Source organism: Henningerozyma blattae, chromosome 3 (assembly GCF_000315915.1).
Source record: "Henningerozyma blattae CBS 6284 chromosome 3, complete genome".
NCBI lineage: Eukaryota > Fungi > Ascomycota > Saccharomycetes > Saccharomycetales > Saccharomycetaceae > Henningerozyma > Henningerozyma blattae.
The window spans coordinates 1,289,313-1,309,837 of NC_020187.1; the positions used below are offsets into that span (position 1 = coordinate 1,289,313).

At 30.9% G+C, this 20,525-nt stretch overlaps 13 protein-coding genes across 13 annotated transcripts; 4 read left to right on the top strand and 9 right to left on the bottom strand.

Moving 5' to 3' along the window:
• Positions 1 to 22: 22 nt before the first annotated feature.
• TAZ1 (lysophosphatidylcholine acyltransferase) lies at positions 23 to 1,180 on the bottom strand (the record flags this gene model as incomplete). The annotated part of the gene is made up of 1 exon (XM_004179799.1): positions 23 to 1,180. The coding sequence occupies one exon, from the start codon at positions 1,178 to 1,180 to the stop codon at positions 23 to 25; it is 1,158 nt and encodes a 385-aa protein (XP_004179847.1).
• Positions 1,181 to 1,408: 228 nt separating this feature from the next.
• On the top strand, positions 1,409 to 2,275 carry LOA1 (lysophosphatidic acid acyltransferase LOA1; the record flags this gene model as incomplete). Its single annotated transcript, XM_004179800.1, has 1 exon — positions 1,409 to 2,275. The coding sequence occupies one exon, from the start codon at positions 1,409 to 1,411 to the stop codon at positions 2,273 to 2,275; it is 867 nt and encodes a 288-aa protein (XP_004179848.1).
• A 45-nt stretch (positions 2,276 to 2,320) lies between these two features.
• On the bottom strand, positions 2,321 to 3,532 carry TBLA0C05330 (uncharacterized protein; the record flags this gene model as incomplete). The annotated part of the gene is made up of 1 exon (XM_004179801.1): positions 2,321 to 3,532. The coding sequence occupies one exon, from the start codon at positions 3,530 to 3,532 to the stop codon at positions 2,321 to 2,323; it is 1,212 nt and encodes a 403-aa protein (XP_004179849.1).
• Positions 3,533 to 4,538: 1,006 nt separating this feature from the next.
• Positions 4,539 to 6,248, bottom strand: RRP9 (ribosomal RNA-processing protein RRP9; the record flags this gene model as incomplete). The annotated part of the gene is made up of 1 exon (XM_004179802.1): positions 4,539 to 6,248. One exon carries the CDS (start codon positions 6,246 to 6,248, stop codon positions 4,539 to 4,541), a length of 1,710 nt encoding a protein of 569 aa, XP_004179850.1.
• A 353-nt stretch (positions 6,249 to 6,601) lies between these two features.
• On the bottom strand, positions 6,602 to 9,418 carry CTF4 (chromatin-binding protein CTF4; the record flags this gene model as incomplete). Its single annotated transcript, XM_004179803.1, has 1 exon — positions 6,602 to 9,418. One exon carries the CDS (start codon positions 9,416 to 9,418, stop codon positions 6,602 to 6,604), a length of 2,817 nt encoding a protein of 938 aa, XP_004179851.1.
• A 397-nt stretch (positions 9,419 to 9,815) lies between these two features.
• COG2 (Golgi transport complex subunit COG2) lies at positions 9,816 to 10,727 on the top strand (the record flags this gene model as incomplete). The annotated part of the gene is made up of 1 exon (XM_004179804.1): positions 9,816 to 10,727. The coding sequence occupies one exon, from the start codon at positions 9,816 to 9,818 to the stop codon at positions 10,725 to 10,727; it is 912 nt and encodes a 303-aa protein (XP_004179852.1).
• Positions 10,728 to 11,074: 347 nt separating this feature from the next.
• On the bottom strand, positions 11,075 to 11,227 carry TOM5 (Tom5p; the record flags this gene model as incomplete). The annotated part of the gene is made up of 1 exon (XM_004179805.1): positions 11,075 to 11,227. One exon carries the CDS (start codon positions 11,225 to 11,227, stop codon positions 11,075 to 11,077), a length of 153 nt encoding a protein of 50 aa, XP_004179853.1.
• A 335-nt stretch (positions 11,228 to 11,562) lies between these two features.
• SPN1 (transcription factor SPN1) lies at positions 11,563 to 12,729 on the top strand (the record flags this gene model as incomplete). Its single annotated transcript, XM_004179806.1, has 1 exon — positions 11,563 to 12,729. The coding sequence occupies one exon, from the start codon at positions 11,563 to 11,565 to the stop codon at positions 12,727 to 12,729; it is 1,167 nt and encodes a 388-aa protein (XP_004179854.1).
• A 386-nt stretch (positions 12,730 to 13,115) lies between these two features.
• RPS23B (40S ribosomal protein uS12) lies at positions 13,116 to 13,553 on the bottom strand (the record flags this gene model as incomplete). Its single annotated transcript, XM_004179807.1, has 1 exon — positions 13,116 to 13,553. One exon carries the CDS (start codon positions 13,551 to 13,553, stop codon positions 13,116 to 13,118), a length of 438 nt encoding a protein of 145 aa, XP_004179855.1.
• Positions 13,554 to 13,912: 359 nt separating this feature from the next.
• On the top strand, positions 13,913 to 14,503 carry NAT3 (peptide alpha-N-acetyltransferase complex B subunit NAT3; the record flags this gene model as incomplete). Its single annotated transcript, XM_004179808.1, has 1 exon — positions 13,913 to 14,503. One exon carries the CDS (start codon positions 13,913 to 13,915, stop codon positions 14,501 to 14,503), a length of 591 nt encoding a protein of 196 aa, XP_004179856.1.
• Positions 14,504 to 14,555: 52 nt separating this feature from the next.
• On the bottom strand, positions 14,556 to 15,596 carry TBLA0C05400 (pyridoxine 4-dehydrogenase; the record flags this gene model as incomplete). The annotated part of the gene is made up of 1 exon (XM_004179809.1): positions 14,556 to 15,596. The coding sequence occupies one exon, from the start codon at positions 15,594 to 15,596 to the stop codon at positions 14,556 to 14,558; it is 1,041 nt and encodes a 346-aa protein (XP_004179857.1).
• Positions 15,597 to 16,299: 703 nt separating this feature from the next.
• On the bottom strand, positions 16,300 to 17,667 carry YLH47 (Ylh47p; the record flags this gene model as incomplete). Its single annotated transcript, XM_004179810.1, has 1 exon — positions 16,300 to 17,667. The coding sequence occupies one exon, from the start codon at positions 17,665 to 17,667 to the stop codon at positions 16,300 to 16,302; it is 1,368 nt and encodes a 455-aa protein (XP_004179858.1).
• An 892-nt stretch (positions 17,668 to 18,559) lies between these two features.
• Positions 18,560 to 19,816, bottom strand: CTR1 (high-affinity Cu transporter CTR1; the record flags this gene model as incomplete). Its single annotated transcript, XM_004179811.1, has 1 exon — positions 18,560 to 19,816. One exon carries the CDS (start codon positions 19,814 to 19,816, stop codon positions 18,560 to 18,562), a length of 1,257 nt encoding a protein of 418 aa, XP_004179859.1.
• Positions 19,817 to 20,525: the final 709 nt, after the last annotated feature.

Below are 20,525 nucleotides of genomic sequence, written 5' to 3' on the forward strand. Positions count from 1 at the left end.
TTACAGCCCTTTAAAATAAAACTCAACCTTTATTCTTTTCATCATTAGCACCTTCTGGCATAACATTCAGAAAACTCTGGAATCTCTTTACTGCCCAATTTTTTCCAATAAATTTTACAGTAGGATCAGATACACCTTCAGAGTTAGTATATAATTTCCACCATTTAGGATCAGCAAATTTCTTATCTTCATTTGGCAGTGCTTGTTGAGACCTTATATGTGCTACATGTGCTCGTAGGTCTGCTACAACTCTGCTTCTTAAATCTTCAGCTTCCTTCCCATATTTTAGTTCATGAGATAAATCGTACGGATTATTTGGATCACCATACTTTTTAACCAAATCTTTCCATTCGTCTCTATATTTTTCAATAATATTATCATTAATTCGGTTACCAATCGTAACGTTAACTTCTGCACCTATGTTTGCAGGAAGATAACGTTTTATACCTTGCTCTGCAGTGTTTTCTGGGGCTATTTTTTCAAACCCTGTTGAAAAAATTGGAACAATAATGGGTGGTTCTGTTGCTTCAAGTATTAGTCTTGCAGTGCCCCATTTGAAATACCTCATTGAATTAGAAAATGGTGGGAAAAGCTGTAACACAAACCCTTCAGGAAATACATGAACCCAAGGGGGTCTACTTCTTTTAAAAGAACTATCTAAAAGGTATTCATTGGAGAGGCTTTCGGATATAGAGAGATTTGAATCCTTATTTTGTAAAGTTCGACGATTTTCACTTAATAATCTAATACAGGCATCAATCGATCCTTGGAATGGACCTGTACCAAATCTTTTTGTAGATAAAATTTGACCCAAAGAGAAAAAATATTCGAAAAATGAATTTTTAAAGCAAACATTATCAGCACCTAAACCCCATCTAATATCATCAAGATTTCTATATAATCTCCAAGGGAAAACAGCCCAAAGAAATGGATCATCAACCACAGACATGTGATTCATTATTGTTAGCAGTCCTCTATCTTCCTTTCTCGAGTCTTCTAGAGCTGCTTCTAATTTTTCTAAATTAGCCACTTTTACATTGTAGAATGTTTTCAATACCAATTTAGAAGCTCCTACAGTAAACAAACATGTGGCGTATGAACATGCCCTCCAAATTGAAGAATCACGATCATGTTCATTAAGGAAATCATCTCCTCTTTTCAGCACATTAACAAATGACATTCTTGACGGAATGACTATTACAGTCTTTTTGAATTTTAACTTTGCTTATCGTTCTCTTATTCTTCCCAGTGTAGATTTCGACCGGAGTTTCATGTTAACTAAACAACATTAAGACTGACTATGAAAAATTTCAAAATTCAAATATATTTATCAATGAAAAACATAATTCATGAAATGAAATAAAACAAAGATAAACTAAATAAAAGTGACGCTTTTTGAAGAATTAAGATGGAAAAATACTCGGATTGGAGAGATAAAGGTACAGGTATTGCTCCCTTCTTACCACCTGTAACTAAAAAATACAGTACTTTCTCCATAATAATTAAATCTCTTATCTTATTGGTAAAAATTACAATCTTACTACCGTTAATATTATTGAACATTATATTACAGAATGCCAAAATCAATAACCTTATTTTGAAGTTCTTATTTGGATATAATCTTACTGTTACTATAAAGGGGGTTAAAAGACGAGAAATAAATGCCAAACAGCATTATCCTCAATTGAATAGGTTATACATTTGCAACAGCACTTCTCCTCTAGACACTATGATACTAGATTCTTTATCCCAAGGCCCGTCTGCTTTTATTGTTCCCGTTCATAATATCTTCTATAAAATGAACAGTGCTGAGTATAGAAAGTTTGCATTATCAGGTTCATTAGATGCTAAACAGTTTGGCCATAAAATTCAACATTTTATTCAATTGAAAGGACATGTATGCTATTTATTTGCAGAGGGGACATTGTCTAATGGTAAAAGTATATTGCCGTTTGAGGTGAATATTACTACTCTATTAGAATTTTTTGAGCTGAACGTAAAGAACGATAGTCTGCCTGTTTTGCAAACAATTCACATTAAAGTAGGGAACTCACTAACTACTCCTTTACCTGTTTCCCAATACACTTATTTTTGGAGATTACTAGAAAACTCAGCATCAATAAAATGCATAATTAGCGAACCACAAGAAAACTCCTCTCTAGATAAATTGAGAATTACATTGAACGATGATGATAAATATAAACTAGTGTCAAAATCCTTAGATATTGATGCTAAAAAAAGATTCATATATGAATACAAAACGCACAAAGATTGAGTTATTTAGCATTTGCATTTCATAAATTTTATATAATTCAAATAATTAAAAATAGTCTACTTTCTGTCTTTTTTCGCTATCAATGGTTATCTCTTTAAAGACTCCTGAATCTAATGACCATTTGGATCCTTGCAAATCTGGTGAGATACCTCTTGGTAGTAAAGCTTGCAGTTTAATCGAATCATTTTCTATCTCTTTAAAAGTAAGCTTATTATTTGTAGTCTGATATCTATATTTTAATAAAATTACTAAAGGTAATATAAGATCATCTAATGTTTCCTTTAATACAGGCAGTAATCCTCCACCATTATTCTTTTTGGGTAGAATTGTATTTTTAGAGGGTATCTTTGTTTGAATAATGCTTTTAAATTTATCTCGCTTTTTAGTAGTCTTTAATATCGAATTGTCTAATAATAGATTGGGGTTTATTTTCTTTAGATGGTTGATTGCTAAATTCAATAAGCCAATTGAGTTACCTGTTTCATCCTTTCTATATTCCTCTAAAGAAATCAAAATATAGGATAGAGCTTCTAAATAATCGATTAGCGTTGCATTTATTACTTGGTTATCGCTTGAACATTTCAATGCAGTATCTTTACATCCTATAGCAATTTTACCATAGAGTAAACTATTAGTAGCTAAAGTAGAAATATCTTGGGATTGAATGTCCAAAACAGCATCCTTAGATTCTTTATACATATTTGAACGTAATTTAGATAATGATAGTACTAAAACCCCAATTTGTTGTACTAATTTAAATTGTGAAGCCAAATCTGTACATAATTGAAAGCTAGTAGTGCTTAAAGCAAGAATATCATAATTTTCCAAATAATACCCTAATAAACCTAAACCTCTTTTCAAATATTTTCCGCTGGTAGACCACAAGATATCTTTCTGTTCCGATATATATGCCCTTTCTAATATGTTTAAAGAATGCTGCTGATAAAAATACGCACAGTTAATAATGGCAATTTCTAAATCATATGAATAATTTTGAATAATTAATTTAGCAAAATTATTTGCATGAATCTCCCTAAGCAAATTTGAAGTATATTGCAGCCAGCTGTCAATTAATGACAAATAGTCAATTTCACCCTTTAAACTTCTCATATTTATGATACATTCGTTACGAGAAGTAAGAAGATATGGAGGCCATCCCTCATTGCATATTTTGTTATTTGTAAATGGGATTGGGAGTTTAGATAAAGAAAGACTACAATCTGCGTTTTTTTTGCTAGATTGAATTTTATTAAGCATCCTATTTTTTGCTAATCTGCCATAATTATATATGCTCAAATAATATTTGAAAAATATTTATCCTTTTTTTGTTTCCCCTCAGTGTTTTTCTAAACAATTCACATTTTATTTTATACATCATAGGGCGAAAATATATCTCTACAATGTGTCATTCACCTCACTAAGAAAAGAAGAAGTAAATAGTCATAGAACTAAAACGCTTGTCAAAAGGAGAATGAAAACTTGTATTACTTTCACACTACGACTTAAGGTGGGATACAAAAAAATATTTTGATATCTTGCAAGAAAATATCAAATACAAAAGTAGGAATTCTGTAATCTTCAATATTATCCATAATCTTCATATGATTCTAACTTCTTTCAGTAAATAATTCATACTTTCTCAATATATTCACTATAAATGGAGAACAAATTTTAAGCCGATGCCATGATAGATAAACCTCTTGAAATATATTTGCTTGAAAGGACTAAAATATCTTGATAATTTAATAAGTTAAGTGGTAAGTAATTTTGAAGGGTATATCTGTTTCAACAGATAACTCGCAGTATGAGATATATCTTTCTCAGGTTTCTGCAGTTGTCTTTAAAAATTAATTTTGTTGCTATTTAAAGGAACTAACTTTGTGTATAGTTCTATATATTATACAATTTTTACACTTAATTCTGAGCAATATATAATTATTTCTATTAAGTCAAGGCTATTATATAGTAACAGCTTTAATGCCAAATAATTTCATGATCTTAAATTCCAAAAAGGTTATAAACACCATCTGAATTAACTAAGCATGACGTTAAAACAGAAATAAGAAAAGTATATTTACCATATTTTTTTAATTGCTCATGTGGATTAAATTATGCATTAGATTATTAGGGGATTAACTCTATGATATTGTATAGTACCGGATAAATATATATACGCATATATTTATTTGAATAAAATTAACCAAAAATGGATGATATACTAAAACTTCGATTTTAAGCCATTATGTGAGACGAAAAAACCAAATTAAAAAGATGTTTGTTGTAACACAGCCGAGTATATACCATTCCTAGCACCTGGAACCTTGCCCAACCATCTACCAAGTTTATGTTCTTTACCCACACTGGCTAAAACTCTGAACGTTTCCTTCCCATGCTTACCTTGCTCTACTACTTGGATTTTGTTAACTACACCTCTGCAATTATCTAATTCTCCAAGTAGTTCAAATTCTCTAAGGTTCTCGCCGATTTTCCATACTTTTAAGGTTCCATTCCATGAACCAGAGATAAATACATCAGAATATGGAATGGCATATAGGGCAGTGATCCAATACGGTTTAGTTATTTTATTACCTTGAAGTTGAATAGTTCTTAATGCTTGATCAGTTTCACCAGAAATGTTGGATTCTAAGGTATGTGGTACAATACCGTGAGCAGCTCTTACAATGAATAATGGCTTTTTTTTAGCTAAGGACCATAAGCATATATTACCATTATCTGAACCTGTGATAAAATGTGAGTCATCAATCATGCTTACAATATCAATACTGCCTTCGCCATAGAAAAGTGGTGCTTCAGATGCATCAGGATATGTGATATTCCCATCTGAGTCTTCTGATGCATTCTGCTTAAGCCAATTTTTTACTAACCTTGCTGGATCATCACCTCCTCTAAACGTAAGCCTAGTTTCATCTGGGATTTTCCATAGCATAGCTGTTCTATCACGGGAGCCTACTGTGACACATCTCTCCATTCCTAAAGAAGATATATCGGCTACTAAGTCATGATGTCCATATAGAATTTCAGTTTGAGCGAATTGATTAATTGAGTATGTTCTAATCTTATAATCAGCACAAGCTACATACAATTGATCTGAGTTTTTTCTAAAAGTCAATGACATTACTTGACCATTGCGGTCCTTTGTTGGAATAACTTTAACTGGAGATAAAGATTCTGTGCTCCAAATAATCAGCTTTCTATCTCTACCACCTGTTATCACATATTTCCCATCCGGTGAGGCAGCAACAGTTAAAATTTCATCGTAATGCCCTTCTGTTGTATTTTCATGCTCAAATTTAGTAGTAGGGATATATTTACTACCACCTTTGGTTTGTTTAATTTTTTTAGGTCTATGATTGAAGTCAGTCACATCATATTTAGTAAGTTGAAGGTCTTTACTGACAGTATACGCAAAGATTTTATTCTTCTTATTACTTTTATTTTCAGATATATCATGTGAAAAGGTATTTAGTGGTGGTTGGTAACAACTTATGCAGGTTAAATTTTTGTCCCCAACTCTGGTAAAGATATATTTAGATTCCGATACTAACAATTTATTAGCAATAAATCTATAAACCTTACCTTGCTGTTCTGCTACATCTTGCTTTAATCTTGATGCAATGATGTCTTTATCCATATCTGCTGCATCAAAATTGTTAAAATCATCAAGAGCGTTATCCTTCTCATCTGTATTAGCCCTTTCACTTAATATCTCATTTGCTTCTGATTTCAAGTTTTCTAAATATTGTTTAGCTAATCTTCTTCTCTTATCTGCCGGATTTTCGCCTTGAAATTCTTCATCAGAATCTAATTCTTCAGATTCATCTACTAAATCTTCCTTGTCTTCGTCTTCATTAGAGGATGGATCTGTCACGTCTTCATCTACAATATTGGAAGATAGATTAGATTCCTGTCTGGATCTTTTTTTTCTTCCTTCTGTTCCTTTTGTTGCAGCCATTATTCAAGTTAACCAGTAGTAGAATAAAATAAGCAATGACTTTTGATCCTCTAAATGCTAATTAGGTATTAAGAATCAGAATAACTTACTTCTTTAACTGTTGCAAAGGAATCCTACACTAAGAATGCACTTTTTTTTTTCATGCTTATTTGGAACTCATCGCAATTTTTCATATCTGATCATCTGGTACGGAAAAATTTTCAAAAATTTCGTCTCAACCATGAATTAAATCTAGAAAAGATCAACGAATAAAAAAAATAGTATACATTTAATTAGTCTTAAAATAATAGTACAATACAAATGACTGATATAAAATTGTCCCGCTTATAAACTCTTTCAAATATATAAAATGCTTAAGTAGTTTGCTGAAATCTGGCTTCTCGTATATCATTAATTCTCTTCATTAGGCTCATCATATCAGCTCTCTCGCATATCTTAACAGCCGCAGCTAATGCTCTATCTTGCTTTAACTCCTGGACAATAGATAATGCCTTTTCTCCATGTCTCTCCGAACAAGCAGTAGCAAACAATCTTAGAAGAGCTTTATCATATGATGCATTAAGAGATGACAATATTTGGCTTTCGTTGCCATATAGTTCTCCGTCATTCTCCAAAGTGTCAGTTAAAAGTCCTGACAATATTTTAGAACGCAAAAATTCTTCTTCTGCAGCTAAATTCACTGGAATTTGTAATTCTTTCTCTTCCTCTTGATTAGCATCATTATTTTCATCACTATCATTATCTTCTATATTATCTGCTCTTTTTAGGCGGGGATTATTTTCCTCGAGTATTTGACTTTTAACAAGAATAGGTATCCTTAGTTCCATTTCAGAAGGTAAAGGTAATGGAAATTCAGGCCACACTTTTTTGCCCTTTACTAATATACAATTTAATGTATCATTAGCCAAGCTTAATGGCCAAACATGAACATCTGTATGTTTCTTTCCCCCAGACAATTTCCATAACTCCATATTTGTATCAAGCACTGGAATCCATCTACTAGTTAAACTAGATCTCCAGTTTGCTAAGACTAACAGTACATCGTCAGCACCAAATATACAAGGGTCACCGTACATGGAAAAAAATAAACCTTTAATACCAAACGGATTAAAATTTAAAAATTCAGAATCATCTTCAAATTCTTCATCTTGACCAGAATTATATAAACTCTTATTTTTAGGAAGTGTCAATGGTAAAGTGTATTCTCTTTGGAAATATTTAATAGATTTTGGTGTTTGTTCTGATAATGAATAAGATATTCCACCAGTATTAGAATAGTGGACAGTAAATATTCTATAATCCTGAACAGCTATGGAAACAATCGGTGATAACTTTTCGACATTAATGGAAAGTCCATATTGATTAAATGTTCGTAAATATCCCAAAGAAGTTCCGATGTATACTCTTTTAGATGTAGAAGCTAAGCAAGTTATTATTTCCCCCTTTTGTAGAGGAATAAATTTTGTCCAATTTGAATGTAAACTATTATGTGGTCTAAAATGTATCTGACCTGTCTTAGATTGGCCAAATAATACACTATTTTCGTTTAGGAAACAAGTGTCAAAACCGAATAAATCTTCGAAATGATATTCGTTAAATCTACCCAAGTCGAAGAAAGAAACAGTTACACTGTTCTGTTCAGCATTACGTACCGTAGTTACATAGCCAACGCCATTCATTGTTAAGTATCTTCGATCATTAGTGCCAAATGGTGTAGAACCTTGTGATATTGGTTTATATTTAAAATATGGAAGATGATAGGCATTTGGTCTTTCCAAATTTCTTCTTTTAGATGATCTTTTCTCATAAGAGTGGTCGTATTCTCGATGGGCATGATCAATATAGCCAGCACCATCATCGTCATCGATAAAGTCCAGTTCATCATTATAGGTATGTTTTCTTTTACCATTATCTTGGGTAAATAGGTTTTCAGTATCATCATTGTCTTCATATTTAGCTTCATCATCTACTAATCTGTTTTGGCTATAGTCATCATCAGCTTCATCATCTGAATTCACAAACAAATTTTTGTCTTTACTTTTACCTATTAGTTCATTGCTCGAGTCCTCTAACTGTGTTGATATAGCAATTTCTTTAAGTTCTACTATAGAACCATTCCAAGTACCTAAAATTAAAGTCAATGACTTTGAATCATTCTCTAATTTCCAAACAAAATTTGTAATATTATATTTTAACTTAGTTGAATAATGAATTGTCGAATTAACATGGTTCCATAGAGTTAGATTATTATTTATATCTATTGAAGCAATGAAATTCCCATGCAATGGGTCGAATTTTAAGTCAATAATTTTATTATTGGTTTTATTATTTGAAGAAAGAGTTTTATCTAGAGTGTAATTTTTTATGTTGAATAATTTAATCGAAGCATCATCACAAGGTAATGCAAATAACAAACCATTTGGATGCCATGCAGTTCTTGTACATAATCTGTTTTCATTCATAAATTCATGATCCTTAATCGCTAAAAGCTTGCGCGGAATGCTATCATCTTGTATTGGGGTATCCGTATTTTCTAAATTATCATCTAAGTCACTATCATCCAAATCATCAGACATTTTTGTCAGAATTTTGTCCCTAAATTCATCATTGTAAGAATTTTTTGAGATATATCCATCTAACGAGTGAACTTTATTTGGCACCAAGGAAGATAAAGAATAAAATTCTACTAGACCATTAATATATGATACAGCTAAAATGTTAGTCTTTGATGAATATGAAAGTTGATTAATTTGTTCCGGTATTGATATTTTATTGTTATTATCAGTAATTCCATCGATTGAAATCAACCCCAATTCTAATTCATCACCGCCAACAAGAATACTCTTCCCTGAATGGACTACTACACTATCACGTAATGGTAACCCTTTCCTCGCTAACAGCTTCATATTACCATCTTCGACATTGTATTTCAATAAATCTCCCCCAAAGGTAGTCATTATTAAATCGGAATTATAGTCACATGTAATGCTGGTATATTCTGGGGAGGTTTCGAAAGTTTCAGGTTCTTCTTCTGGATCATTCAAATTGATAACCTTTGTCAATCCTGATTTATTTGTTGCACATAGCTTATTATCTTTTGTGAGGGCAATAGTAGTCTTACCTTTTTCATATACTGTCTTTACAATTGGTGTAACACTTGCGGTTGACATCTCAAGTAGAAAATTTATTTAAAGTAATATACCTTACTCTAAGCCATTAATCAGAGAAAGAATAATAATATTGATTCAGTTAAAAATTGTTACATAATAAACTTGAATAAAACAGTAAAAAAGATAAATAAATGATGAAAAAAAAAACAGAAAAGAAAGCATACATTCATTAGTTTATGTGAATTCATTCTAGTAATTTTACGCGTATTTAAAAAAAAAGTTGAGAGACCAAAACAGGAACTATACATCCGTCCATCCCATATCAAGTTTTTAAACTCATTGATTGAATTATACTGAAAAAAGTGAAAATCTGTTATGAATGTTGTATAGAATATAAAAAGGGGAACGTGGAGCTTGGAAGCAAAAAACACTAGAACTTAATTCACCAGATATAAATATGAGTATAGAGGAGGCATTGGGCTTTAAAATTGACTCTAACTTGGGTCTTTCACAAAATTTGAATATGGAATTACCTACGGCAGCCGAAGTGAGTCGAGATTTATTTGCTGAAGAGGCTGATACATTGACAGAAAAGTATAAAGATTCTGTAGGCAAGTCAGATGACTGTAGTAGTTTTCATTCTAATAATTTTACCTCTGAAAATTTGAATGCTGAAAAAAAGTTAGAACACCTTGTGGATAAGTTTGATGTTAATGAGTTTTTAATGAGAAATAATTTTGAATATACACCATTAGATAGTCTGATTCGAGACATGGATACCCTTTCTGGAGTTATTGATTCAACTTTAGTAGAGGAGGTTTCTGAGAATTATGGCCCATACTTGGAATTTTGCAATACATATTCGGCAGATGATAATGAAGTTCTATTAGAATTACAACGTGCCAAATCAGATATTAGTAATTTTAAAGAAAATTTGGACAAAGTTACAAATAAAGAACTAGCACGCAGTAAAGAAGTAATAACAGATACATTAGAATATTTGCATAGATTAGATGAAATGGGCCAATTATTAGAAAACCATACTAAATTAGCAGAGTCACTTTCCATTGCAACAAAATTAGGCAAAACTTTACATTTGTTGTGCGGCATTGATGAATTAAATCAAACGGTATGTAATTCCTTAATATTGCAATCATATAAACAAGTGAAAAGATCGAATGAGTTATTAGTTTCTTTAGCGGATATTTCATCTTTAAGAATGAGAGATTTAAGAAATGAGTATAATGACATGATACAAACTTTCCAAATATCTTTGAAATTATTGACTGATAGATGTCTTAATGAACCGAAAAAATATCGATCTTTGGCTGACACCCTCTTAAAAACATTAGGCCAAATGAAAAATTGATTCATATTAATATCCATTCTCACACATACACACGCATATATATATAAATGTAAATATATATCTTAAAAAAATGCATTATATTAAATTAATTCGAAGTGACATTAAAAAAATTAAAATAATTCATATCAAATGATATTATACAATAGAAAAGATAATAGCTAGAAAAAGAATAAAATATTAAAAATTTACGTAGATATTTACAGAAAAATGGTTCGTTTTTCGTAACCTTGTCGTATCTAATCTTAAGTAAGAGTACCGAGATAGTAATGCATACCAATTGCTTCTTTAGATTATCGTTGCATTACAAGCAATGATAGTCAATATGGAAAATAAATATAATTAACATACTATTTCCATTGTCTTTTAACAAAGTTCCAGACAACAGGGGAGAACCAAAGAAGGGCAGCGGCACATGCAGCGTTTCTGACAACCAAAAAACTTTGTTCTTCTTGAGCTTTTCTTTCTTCTTCGGTAGGTTCTGGTTGTGGTAAGCCAAACATTTTTGTATTGATAAATTTGCTTTGATATTAATATTGATATCTTAGCTAGGACTTGAAAATTATTTCTATGATTAGTTCACTGTTATTTTATCTTTTGAACCCGTTAATAGGTAGTGTATTTCCAATGAAATCGTCTTTTCCAAATTAATTTTAAGTAGAGCCTTAATCCGCGTTGTCGTTTCAGATGATACGATAACGGATTCTGATAAAATATTAAAGATATATTATTTTGAAAATAAGACTAAATATATATAACGAACACACGAAAAGTTAAGAACAGTAGTCTCACATTTTTAGACTATTATAATTAATATCTAATAAAATACTGACGGAAAATGAGCACCGATAGAAGTTTACCAGAAAGTGTTATCTCTCCTTCTCCAGAGCCTAATAATCTTATGGATGATAATCAAAATGATAATGTTCAATTAAAAATAGAAGAGCAGGAAAGAAATGATAGACAAAGAAAGCACATTGAAGCTGGTACCTCTGATGATGAAGATGAAATAGATGACAGAGCAAAAAGGATAACATCAGTTCCATCAGCAGATAATCAAACTATCGAACGTCCTGCTTATGATGAATATCAGAGTGGAGGTACAAGTAATTATTCAGATGTCTCAGGGAATAGTCGTAAGGAAATTGAAGAAAGATTGGATAGAATATTGAAGAAACCAAAGGTGAGAAGAAATAGAAGGGATGAAGATGACTTAGAACAAATGTTAGATGAAAAAGTATTGAGATTAAAAGATGAAATGAATATAGCGGCACAAATGGATATTGATACATTAAATAAAAGAATTGAAACTGGTGATACCTCTTTAATTTCTATTCAAAAAGTTAAATTATTACCGAAAGTTATTAGTGTATTATCAAAGGCTAATTTAGCAGATACTATTTTGGATAACAATCTTCTACAAAGTGTAAGAATTTGGTTAGAGCCATTACCTGATGGATCATTACCTTCATATGAAATTCAAAAAAATTTATTTCAAACTATCAGAGATTTACCAATTAAAACAGAACACTTAAAAGAAAGTGGATTAGGTAGAGTTGTAATTTTTTATACAAAATCAAAACGTGTGGAACCATCATTGGCCAGAATTGCAGATAGATTAGTGGCCGAATGGACAAGACCTATTATTGGTGCATCTGACAACTATAGAGATAAGAGAATCATGCAATTAGATTTTGATGCTGAGAAACTTAGAAAGAAGAATGCATTGGATTCTGCAAGATCAAGAAGAAAAGTTAAAAATGGTGCAGTTAGCAAGAAAAACCGTGGCTCTTCTGCACAATCCTTATATGAACAAGCTGCTGCCAGAAGAAATAGAGCTGCTGCTCCTGCTCAAACTACTACTGATTATAAATTTGCACCTGTTAGTAATTTGAACGCCATAACAACATCTGTGAGAAGTGCAGGTGTCGGGTCCACATTAAATAATAATGAGATGTATAAGAGATTAAATTCTAGATTGGCTAAACATTCCAAGAAGAAGTAATTCAATTTTTTTTTTCAGCATCGAAAAGAGATTACCTAAATACGATTAATAGAGTATTATCAGTATAATTATATTATGAACATGCCTGTAGATCCACAATAAGCAACTATATCAGATAGTTTGTTAAATAATAAAATTATTATGTACATTTATAACTACTAACTCTAATTATTATTTTTTTTAATTGTATATAAATTACGATCATTTAACATGTATCAGTGTGATGTGATGCAATGAAATAAGTGTTTATTTCCTAAATAATAAATAACTAGATATTTGACTATATGTAGTTAAATAATATGAATAGTGATATTATGAGAGTGGAAATAAGAATAATCAGATATTAACCTAATAATAACAGTAACAAAAGAATCCAAGGATATAATTTATGATCTTGGCTTTTCCTTCTTTTCCTTCCATAAAGCTAATAAGGAGACACCAGATACTTTGACAACCTTAAATCTAACACCTGGAATATCACCCTTAGCCTTACCCTTTCTACCGAAACCAGCCAATAATACTTCGTCATTTTCATCGACATAGTTCAAACAACCATCATTTGGAACGAAAGCAGTAACTCTCTTACCGTTCTTAATCAATTGAACTCTGACACACTTTCTGATAGCAGAGTTTGGTTGTTTAGATTCAATACCTAACTTTTCCAAAACAATACCTTTAGCATGAGAAGAACCACCAAATGGAGAAGATTTAAAGGCAGTACCCAATAATCTCTTCTTATAGTTGTTTTCTGCCCAACGGTTATTTCTTCTATGGACACGTAATTTTCTAGCAGAGTTCAAACCTCTTGGCTTACCTTTACCCATGTTGATTGATTTGTTATTCTTATGGATTAAACCACGAATCAAAAAAAAAATTTCAATGTTTACTAAAAATTACAAGTGAATAGAATTTTAATAGCTAATTTTCCACACTATCATCACCTAAAATTTCTAAAACGCTCGCTAGAAGAAGAAAACCTTTGAAAAAAAAAATATAAAAAAAAATGAAAAATTCATATATTATCAGGGCGCTACCATGTCAAAGTGAAAGTTACTGTTTATATTAGTTAAAAAAAAAAAAAAAAAAAAGTAAACATACATACTCACACCTCATTTAGCATTTAACTTTTGATCTTGAAGAGTAACAATTGGTATTTATATATAAAATTATATCAATTTGAATAATGACAACCTTACAACCATTTGAAGTAACTGATCTTTTGAAACTAAATAATGTTAACTTAGACATACTTACAGAGAATTTTCCAGTTGAGTTTTATTTTGAGTATTTAATTCTATGGCCAAATTTATTTTTCAAATCTCAAGAGACTAGTGTTGATTCTGAAGAGACTAAATATGATATTTCAGGTTATATGATGGCAAAGACTGAAGGTAAGGGACAAGATTGGCACTCTCATATAACTGCAGTTACTGTTGATTCAGTATTCCGTAGGATATCATTAGCTTCAAAATTATGTAATTCATTAGCTGCTATGGTGGATTCTAAACCTCATGATGTAAATTTCATTGACCTTTTTGTAAAATGTAATAATGAATTAGCAATTAAATTATACGAAAAATTGGGATATTCAGTATTTAGAAGAGTAGTGGGTTATTATAATTCAAGTGAAGATGGATATCCAAATACATTAAAATATATAGATGACGATAAAGATGCATTCGATATGAGATTAGGAATGGAACGCGACTTGGGAAAGAGTATAAGAAAAGACGGAAGAAACTTTAAATGTTATCCACATGATATTAAATTTTAAAAGTATTTATATATGAATATTCTATATTATACACATACATATATATATAAATTTATACCATTTCATATCTGTCACCTTCAGTTTTAAATTTGGACAAGAAATCGTTAATTTTTTCAAACTCAGCTTCACTTAATTGAGTTCGCTTTTCATTGAAGTTTTCAGTGACTTTATCAACACTTGAACCACTTGGGTTTGGAATAAATTTAGCGCCATTGAATTGATCAGACTTATTCCAATGCTTAATCCATGCTAAAGCGATTTGAGTTAATTCAATTGGATGTTCCGGATCACGTTTGGCCACAATTTCATCTTTTAAGAATTTAACCAACAATAGATTTTGTTGCATAGCATCGCCATGGAATCTTTTCAAAAGCTTTCTGAAATCACCGTCTGGGATATCATCAACACTTTTAATTTGGCCAGTTAATAAACCTCTACCTAATGGAGAATAACAAATGATCACGAGATCTAATTCACCACATGTCTTTGCTACACCATCATGCAAGATATTAGTACTAAACAAAGATAATTCCACTTCTACACAAGTTAAGAATTTGGACCAATCTTTATGGATAGCTCTAATTTGCTTTTCATTAACTTCACTTAACGATATACCTCCGATAACACCATCATCGACCAATTTTGCTAATTCTTCAAAAGTTTCATATGGATATTCTTTACCCTCTGGAGTAATGGCCAGATCAAGTCTTGCCACTTCATAAATATCAATAAATCCCCCAACTTCTTTACAACAAGCCTCGACAGATTGTTTAACCTGTGCAGCTTTACCTTTAGGAACTAAAGTTTCATTATTAACCCCACCTTTACAACTAATGATAACATTCTTTCTTAAAGTAGGGTTGGCAATAAAGAAGTCATTCACAAGTTTTAAATTGGACCAATTTGGACCGTAGAACTCACCAATATTGAAAAAAGCTTTACGATTGTTTTCAATGGCAAAGGAAATAACTTTCTCCATAGCTGCAAAGGCTTGTTCCTTAGGAATCGGTTCTGCCCTCCATGTTAGAGACATCAACCCATAACTGGTATCAATTTTTTCCAGTTCTTTTCTTAATTGTTGAACTTGAGACATTGGAATAGAATTTATATAATATTTATGATCAAATTGATTGTGAGTTCTTCTTATAAAGACAAAGTATATATATCCTTACCTTTTAATAATTTATATTATTTTAAAGAAAATTAAAATAAAAGAAATTTTTTCCTTTTATAACTCATATATATATATATATAGATAAATCAGTCAAGATGCTAATGAATCTATCCTTAGATTTCGTATGTCGAAATCTCTTATATTGTTTAGGTATTATTTCCCTGAAATTTTCCTATATTAGCTAAGCGTTTCTTTGCTATTAACCTTCTTTTCGCCCTCATCTCTCTGAATTCTTTTTTTTTATCTGACTCTACTAATATTCTAGAAATAAAGCACATGCCAGAGAAAAAGCCGAAGCAGGAGTTTGTATTCCCAAAGAGGAATAAAAAAGTAATCACAGGGACAAATTAAGCTTTCGTTTCTTTTATATTTTGGCATTGATATTGCCAAATTTCTTAGGGTTAGTCTATATTTAGGTCTAATTTTTGGTACCCTAAAGGGCTACTGCTTTAGAGAATATTATTTTAGAAAGTGTTTGTTATATTTACATAAATGGACTGAAATGAGTAATAAAAAAAATATTTATATATATAAATGCAATGGGAATGCAATAGGGTATCAGTATATAGATAGATAGATAGATATATATCTATTTGATGTGCAAAGTGGTAGTACAAATCAACTAGCTCATTTCATCTTTCTTGTTAGAACTTTCCACTGGTTCAAGTTTAGAATTAACTTGTTCTTGTTGTTGGACATCGACTTCATCTAAGCTCAAGTCATCCTTAACGCTGACTGGTTCTGTCTTTTGTTGTTCAGCTTCATCTTTCATGAATTCAACTTGATCTTTCAAATGAGCAATTTTTTCACTTGGATGACTTTCACCTTCTTGAACCACATTAACTTTAACTTCATCATATAATTCATCAGGTACACTACTTAGAGTATCACATAATGCATCATATAAGGATTTACTACTAGTTATATCACCATAATTGGAAGCGGTTGCCATGACTAATAAAGTAGATGGAATCTTATCTTTGATTCTCATATTCAACCAAATTTTCAAATTATCACGTAAAATACTTTCTTTAACGTTAAAGCTTCTAATACCTCTTGAACTACAGGCATTTAATAATTCCACTGGTGTCAGTTGATCAACACCTTCATAAAATATACTCAAATCATCTTGTCTTAATTCTAATAATTTAGATCTAATACGATAACGTAACATCACATCAGTACCAAAGGGTTTCAAATTGATATATTTTGCCAACGCAATCAAATATGGTCTTGTAACGTTATCCAAAACAGTATCATCCTTATATAATCTTGCCACTTGGATTAATTGTTCACGGGATTCAGGTTTACCGGTTTCAAAGACTTTTCTATAAAAATTATTAAAGATAATTTTTTGATCATCTGTAATATCTGTTGGTTTAAAATGAGGCTTTTTCTCATTCATAAATTTGGACATTAATCTTCTAGTCTTTCTTAAACTTTCTAATTTGGATATTTTTTCCTTTTGTGATTCATAAGTGGAAGGTAATAGATTTGGGAAGATCTTTAATGCCACAGGTAATAGTAATTCCGCAAATGGAATGATAACAAATGCAGCAAATGGAACTAATCTAACGATATCTTGAGTAGTTCTTTTAAATTGCAACATTTCACGACGAGTTAATTCATAACCAGCCAATAATTTTAATAGCAATTTGAATGAAATTTTGGTTTCTAACCCTAAAAGTTTAGTACCATCCCAATAATGTTTAGCTTCATGTTTGACTCTATCCCATAATGGAGCTTTCTTGACAGTAATCTTAACACGCTTATTGGAAGGTATTTCCTCGATGCTATTACTTTCTTCATTTTTAATTTCAGTTTTAATTTCAGGTTTGTTAGCTGTATTAGTTGAATTGAATCGTTTATAACTAGTTTGATAATTTTTTAAAACGAAGCTTCTAGATGAAATTATTGAAGTAGAAGGAACATTTTTCAAAGCACATCTCTGGATGCATTTAGAAATTAAAAGAGTATTTGCTTTTAGCATTTTATCGATTCTAATTGTCTTGTTAATTTTTACAATTTATTTTTTCTTTCCCTCTGTTTTTGTAAAGTCGGATTATTTTTTTATAGTTATTATACAACTTATTGACGATGAACCCTTAGCAAGAAATGATGCGGTTTGTCTATGTTGTGTAATATATATAGGTAGATAGATATATATATATATGTGGATTAGAAGTTGAGGTAATTAAACAATAAACAAAATAGTGAACTTTTAACGTTTGTTGCCGTCGCTGGAAATTGGATAATCACAATTAAAATGATACCAATTTAGATCTAAAAAGTTTAGTCTTTATAAAAATTACTAACATTGCCTTTAAAAGAAACGAAAAATGTATGATCAAATATGAAAAAAAAAAAATTTCAAGAAAAATAATAATAATTCTAACAGCAAGACTAATTGACGCGAAAATCGAAAAAGAAAAAAAATAATTAAATAAAATATCTAAATTTAATACCCGAGAAAAACGAAATCTTTATAGAAAATTTAAATCCTTGAAAATACTCTAAAAGTCTAAACAAGTAATTAATTAGCTAAGGTTGGATGGATCATTGAAGGTCTTTTTTTTTTTACTTTTGAAGAGTGATATTGCTCATTGCTAATTGTACTTGATCCAAAGATCAAATTTATAAGTTACAAAATGTCAAATGTATTATTAATTATAGAAGTTTCTTATATACATGTCAAATGGAAAATTATTTGTCAAATTGTGTATTATATGATTGAGTGTCATTAGAATAATTTTTTTTTTGTTTTGAATATAGATTTTCTAAAAAAAAAATTTTTGTTAGTATGGAATGTAGAAAAGTTCACAAGAAAAATATCAAAATCATCTTATTAATCATTATCATTGGAAATGGTATCTATCTATCCATCATGGGACAGTTCGGAAATTCGACGTTGGCAATAAAGTGGTGTCCATATTACCTTCGCCTTGAACATTGAATTGTTCTTGCATTATTTCGCCCATGTTTTCATCTGATTGGTCTAAACATGGATTACGGCAACCACAAGCGCAATTTGAATCTGTTCTATCATGCAATGATCCTCCTGTAGCAACGCCATCTGGATTTTTCTCATTATTTCTTATTACTTGATCAGAATCATCTGTTGGTGTTTCATCAGTAGCATTTGAAGTAGTAGAAGAATTAGATTGAGTTGGATTCAAAGTATCTTCTTCATCTTTAGGAACATTTGAATTTGGAGATTGATTTTCAGGTAGTTCATCTTTACAACAAGGACAATTATCATGGCCTGTGCAAAGTTTTTTCCTTTCAATCCATTTCATAATTTCCCATCTCTTTAAAAGAGCCATTTTAACTTTATTGAAAAATACTTCTGATAATGAAAGACCAGTAATCACAGCAAACACGTAAGTTAAGACAAAAGTCATTGCGACTAACATTAACATATAAATCAACATTGTAGCAGCAAATCCAAGTATACACCTAATGAAATCTTGAGTCGAAGTTCTAAAGGAAGGTTTAAAAATATCAATGAACAAATTTGGTGGAGAATCTGGGATATTATTTAAATTCAAATAATTATTTTCAGTATCATTATTTAATACGAAATTTTTTCTTTCATCATTTTTTTTATTCCATTTTTTAAACCAATATATTTCCAGATACCAACTTGTGAATAATAATAATTTATAAACAAATGCAGTGACGACAATTAATAACCAAATACCAAAAGCTTTACCGCTAGTATCAGCAGACAAGTGCTGGAATAACACTGGGTAATGACGGAATCTTGGTGTTAAATATGTGTTCATTTCCATATCCATTCCCATCATCATCCCATGGCCAGACCCAGACATATTCATGGAAGATCCCATTGGCATTGACATGGACATTGACATGGGCATAGGCATATTCATACTTGAGCCCATATCCATACTATGTGTGCCCATATTCATACTGCTTGAACTCATACTCATGGGCATACTCATTGTCATACTGGTTGTACTACTACTAGACATTGGCATAGTCATCTGCATTTGCGAAGAACTTGACATACTCATCGCAGTCCTCATTGTAGACATTATCATAGAGGTCATGGAACTCATAGAGCTCATGTCCATAGAGCCCATATCCATTGAGCCCATATCCATTGAACCCATATCCATCTTGAAAGAATTTTTATTATGTTATCGAATATCAAAGGTTGTTGCTTTTTTTTCTTGATTAGTAAGAGAAGAGTAAAAGAAAAAATTACAACTACAAAGGCTCCTTTTTTATTAATATTATTTTTAAACACAACTACGTAAGTATCGTTATTTTTATATGCAAACTGGAAATAATGGTGGAGGGGTATGAGATGCTCAAAACTCACCACAAAATAAACTTACTTCAAACTGATAATAATTGTCCAAGGTATGTTAACGTACAGTAACAAATCTGATCCTCGCTTTGCGACAGTTATGAGTAAAAAGGATACTTGTTACCAGTAAAAAAAAAAAAAAAAAAGGAAACATGCAAGGTGCTCGTAATATGTTACCAAACTTGACCTCTTCACTAGAAATAGAATAGAGAATAGAGTTTGTTATAACAGTAGTGTTTTTTACCAATTGAACGGGTTAAAAAAAACCTAGCACACTACTATTTACAGGAAACGGTAATAGCTGCCAATATCCCATGAATTAATTTGCCCAAACCATTTCGGGTATTATCTTTGCTATAGTTCTTTAGGGATAGTTCTACAACAACACTTGGTGTTTTCCAATTAGGGCCACGAGGGTTGTGGTCATAGCTTCCAGTGTTTTCTGTGTTGATGAAACTTTCATGAACTTTCGAAAAAAGGGAGCGCAAAACGGAACTTAATTAAAAAACGGCAAA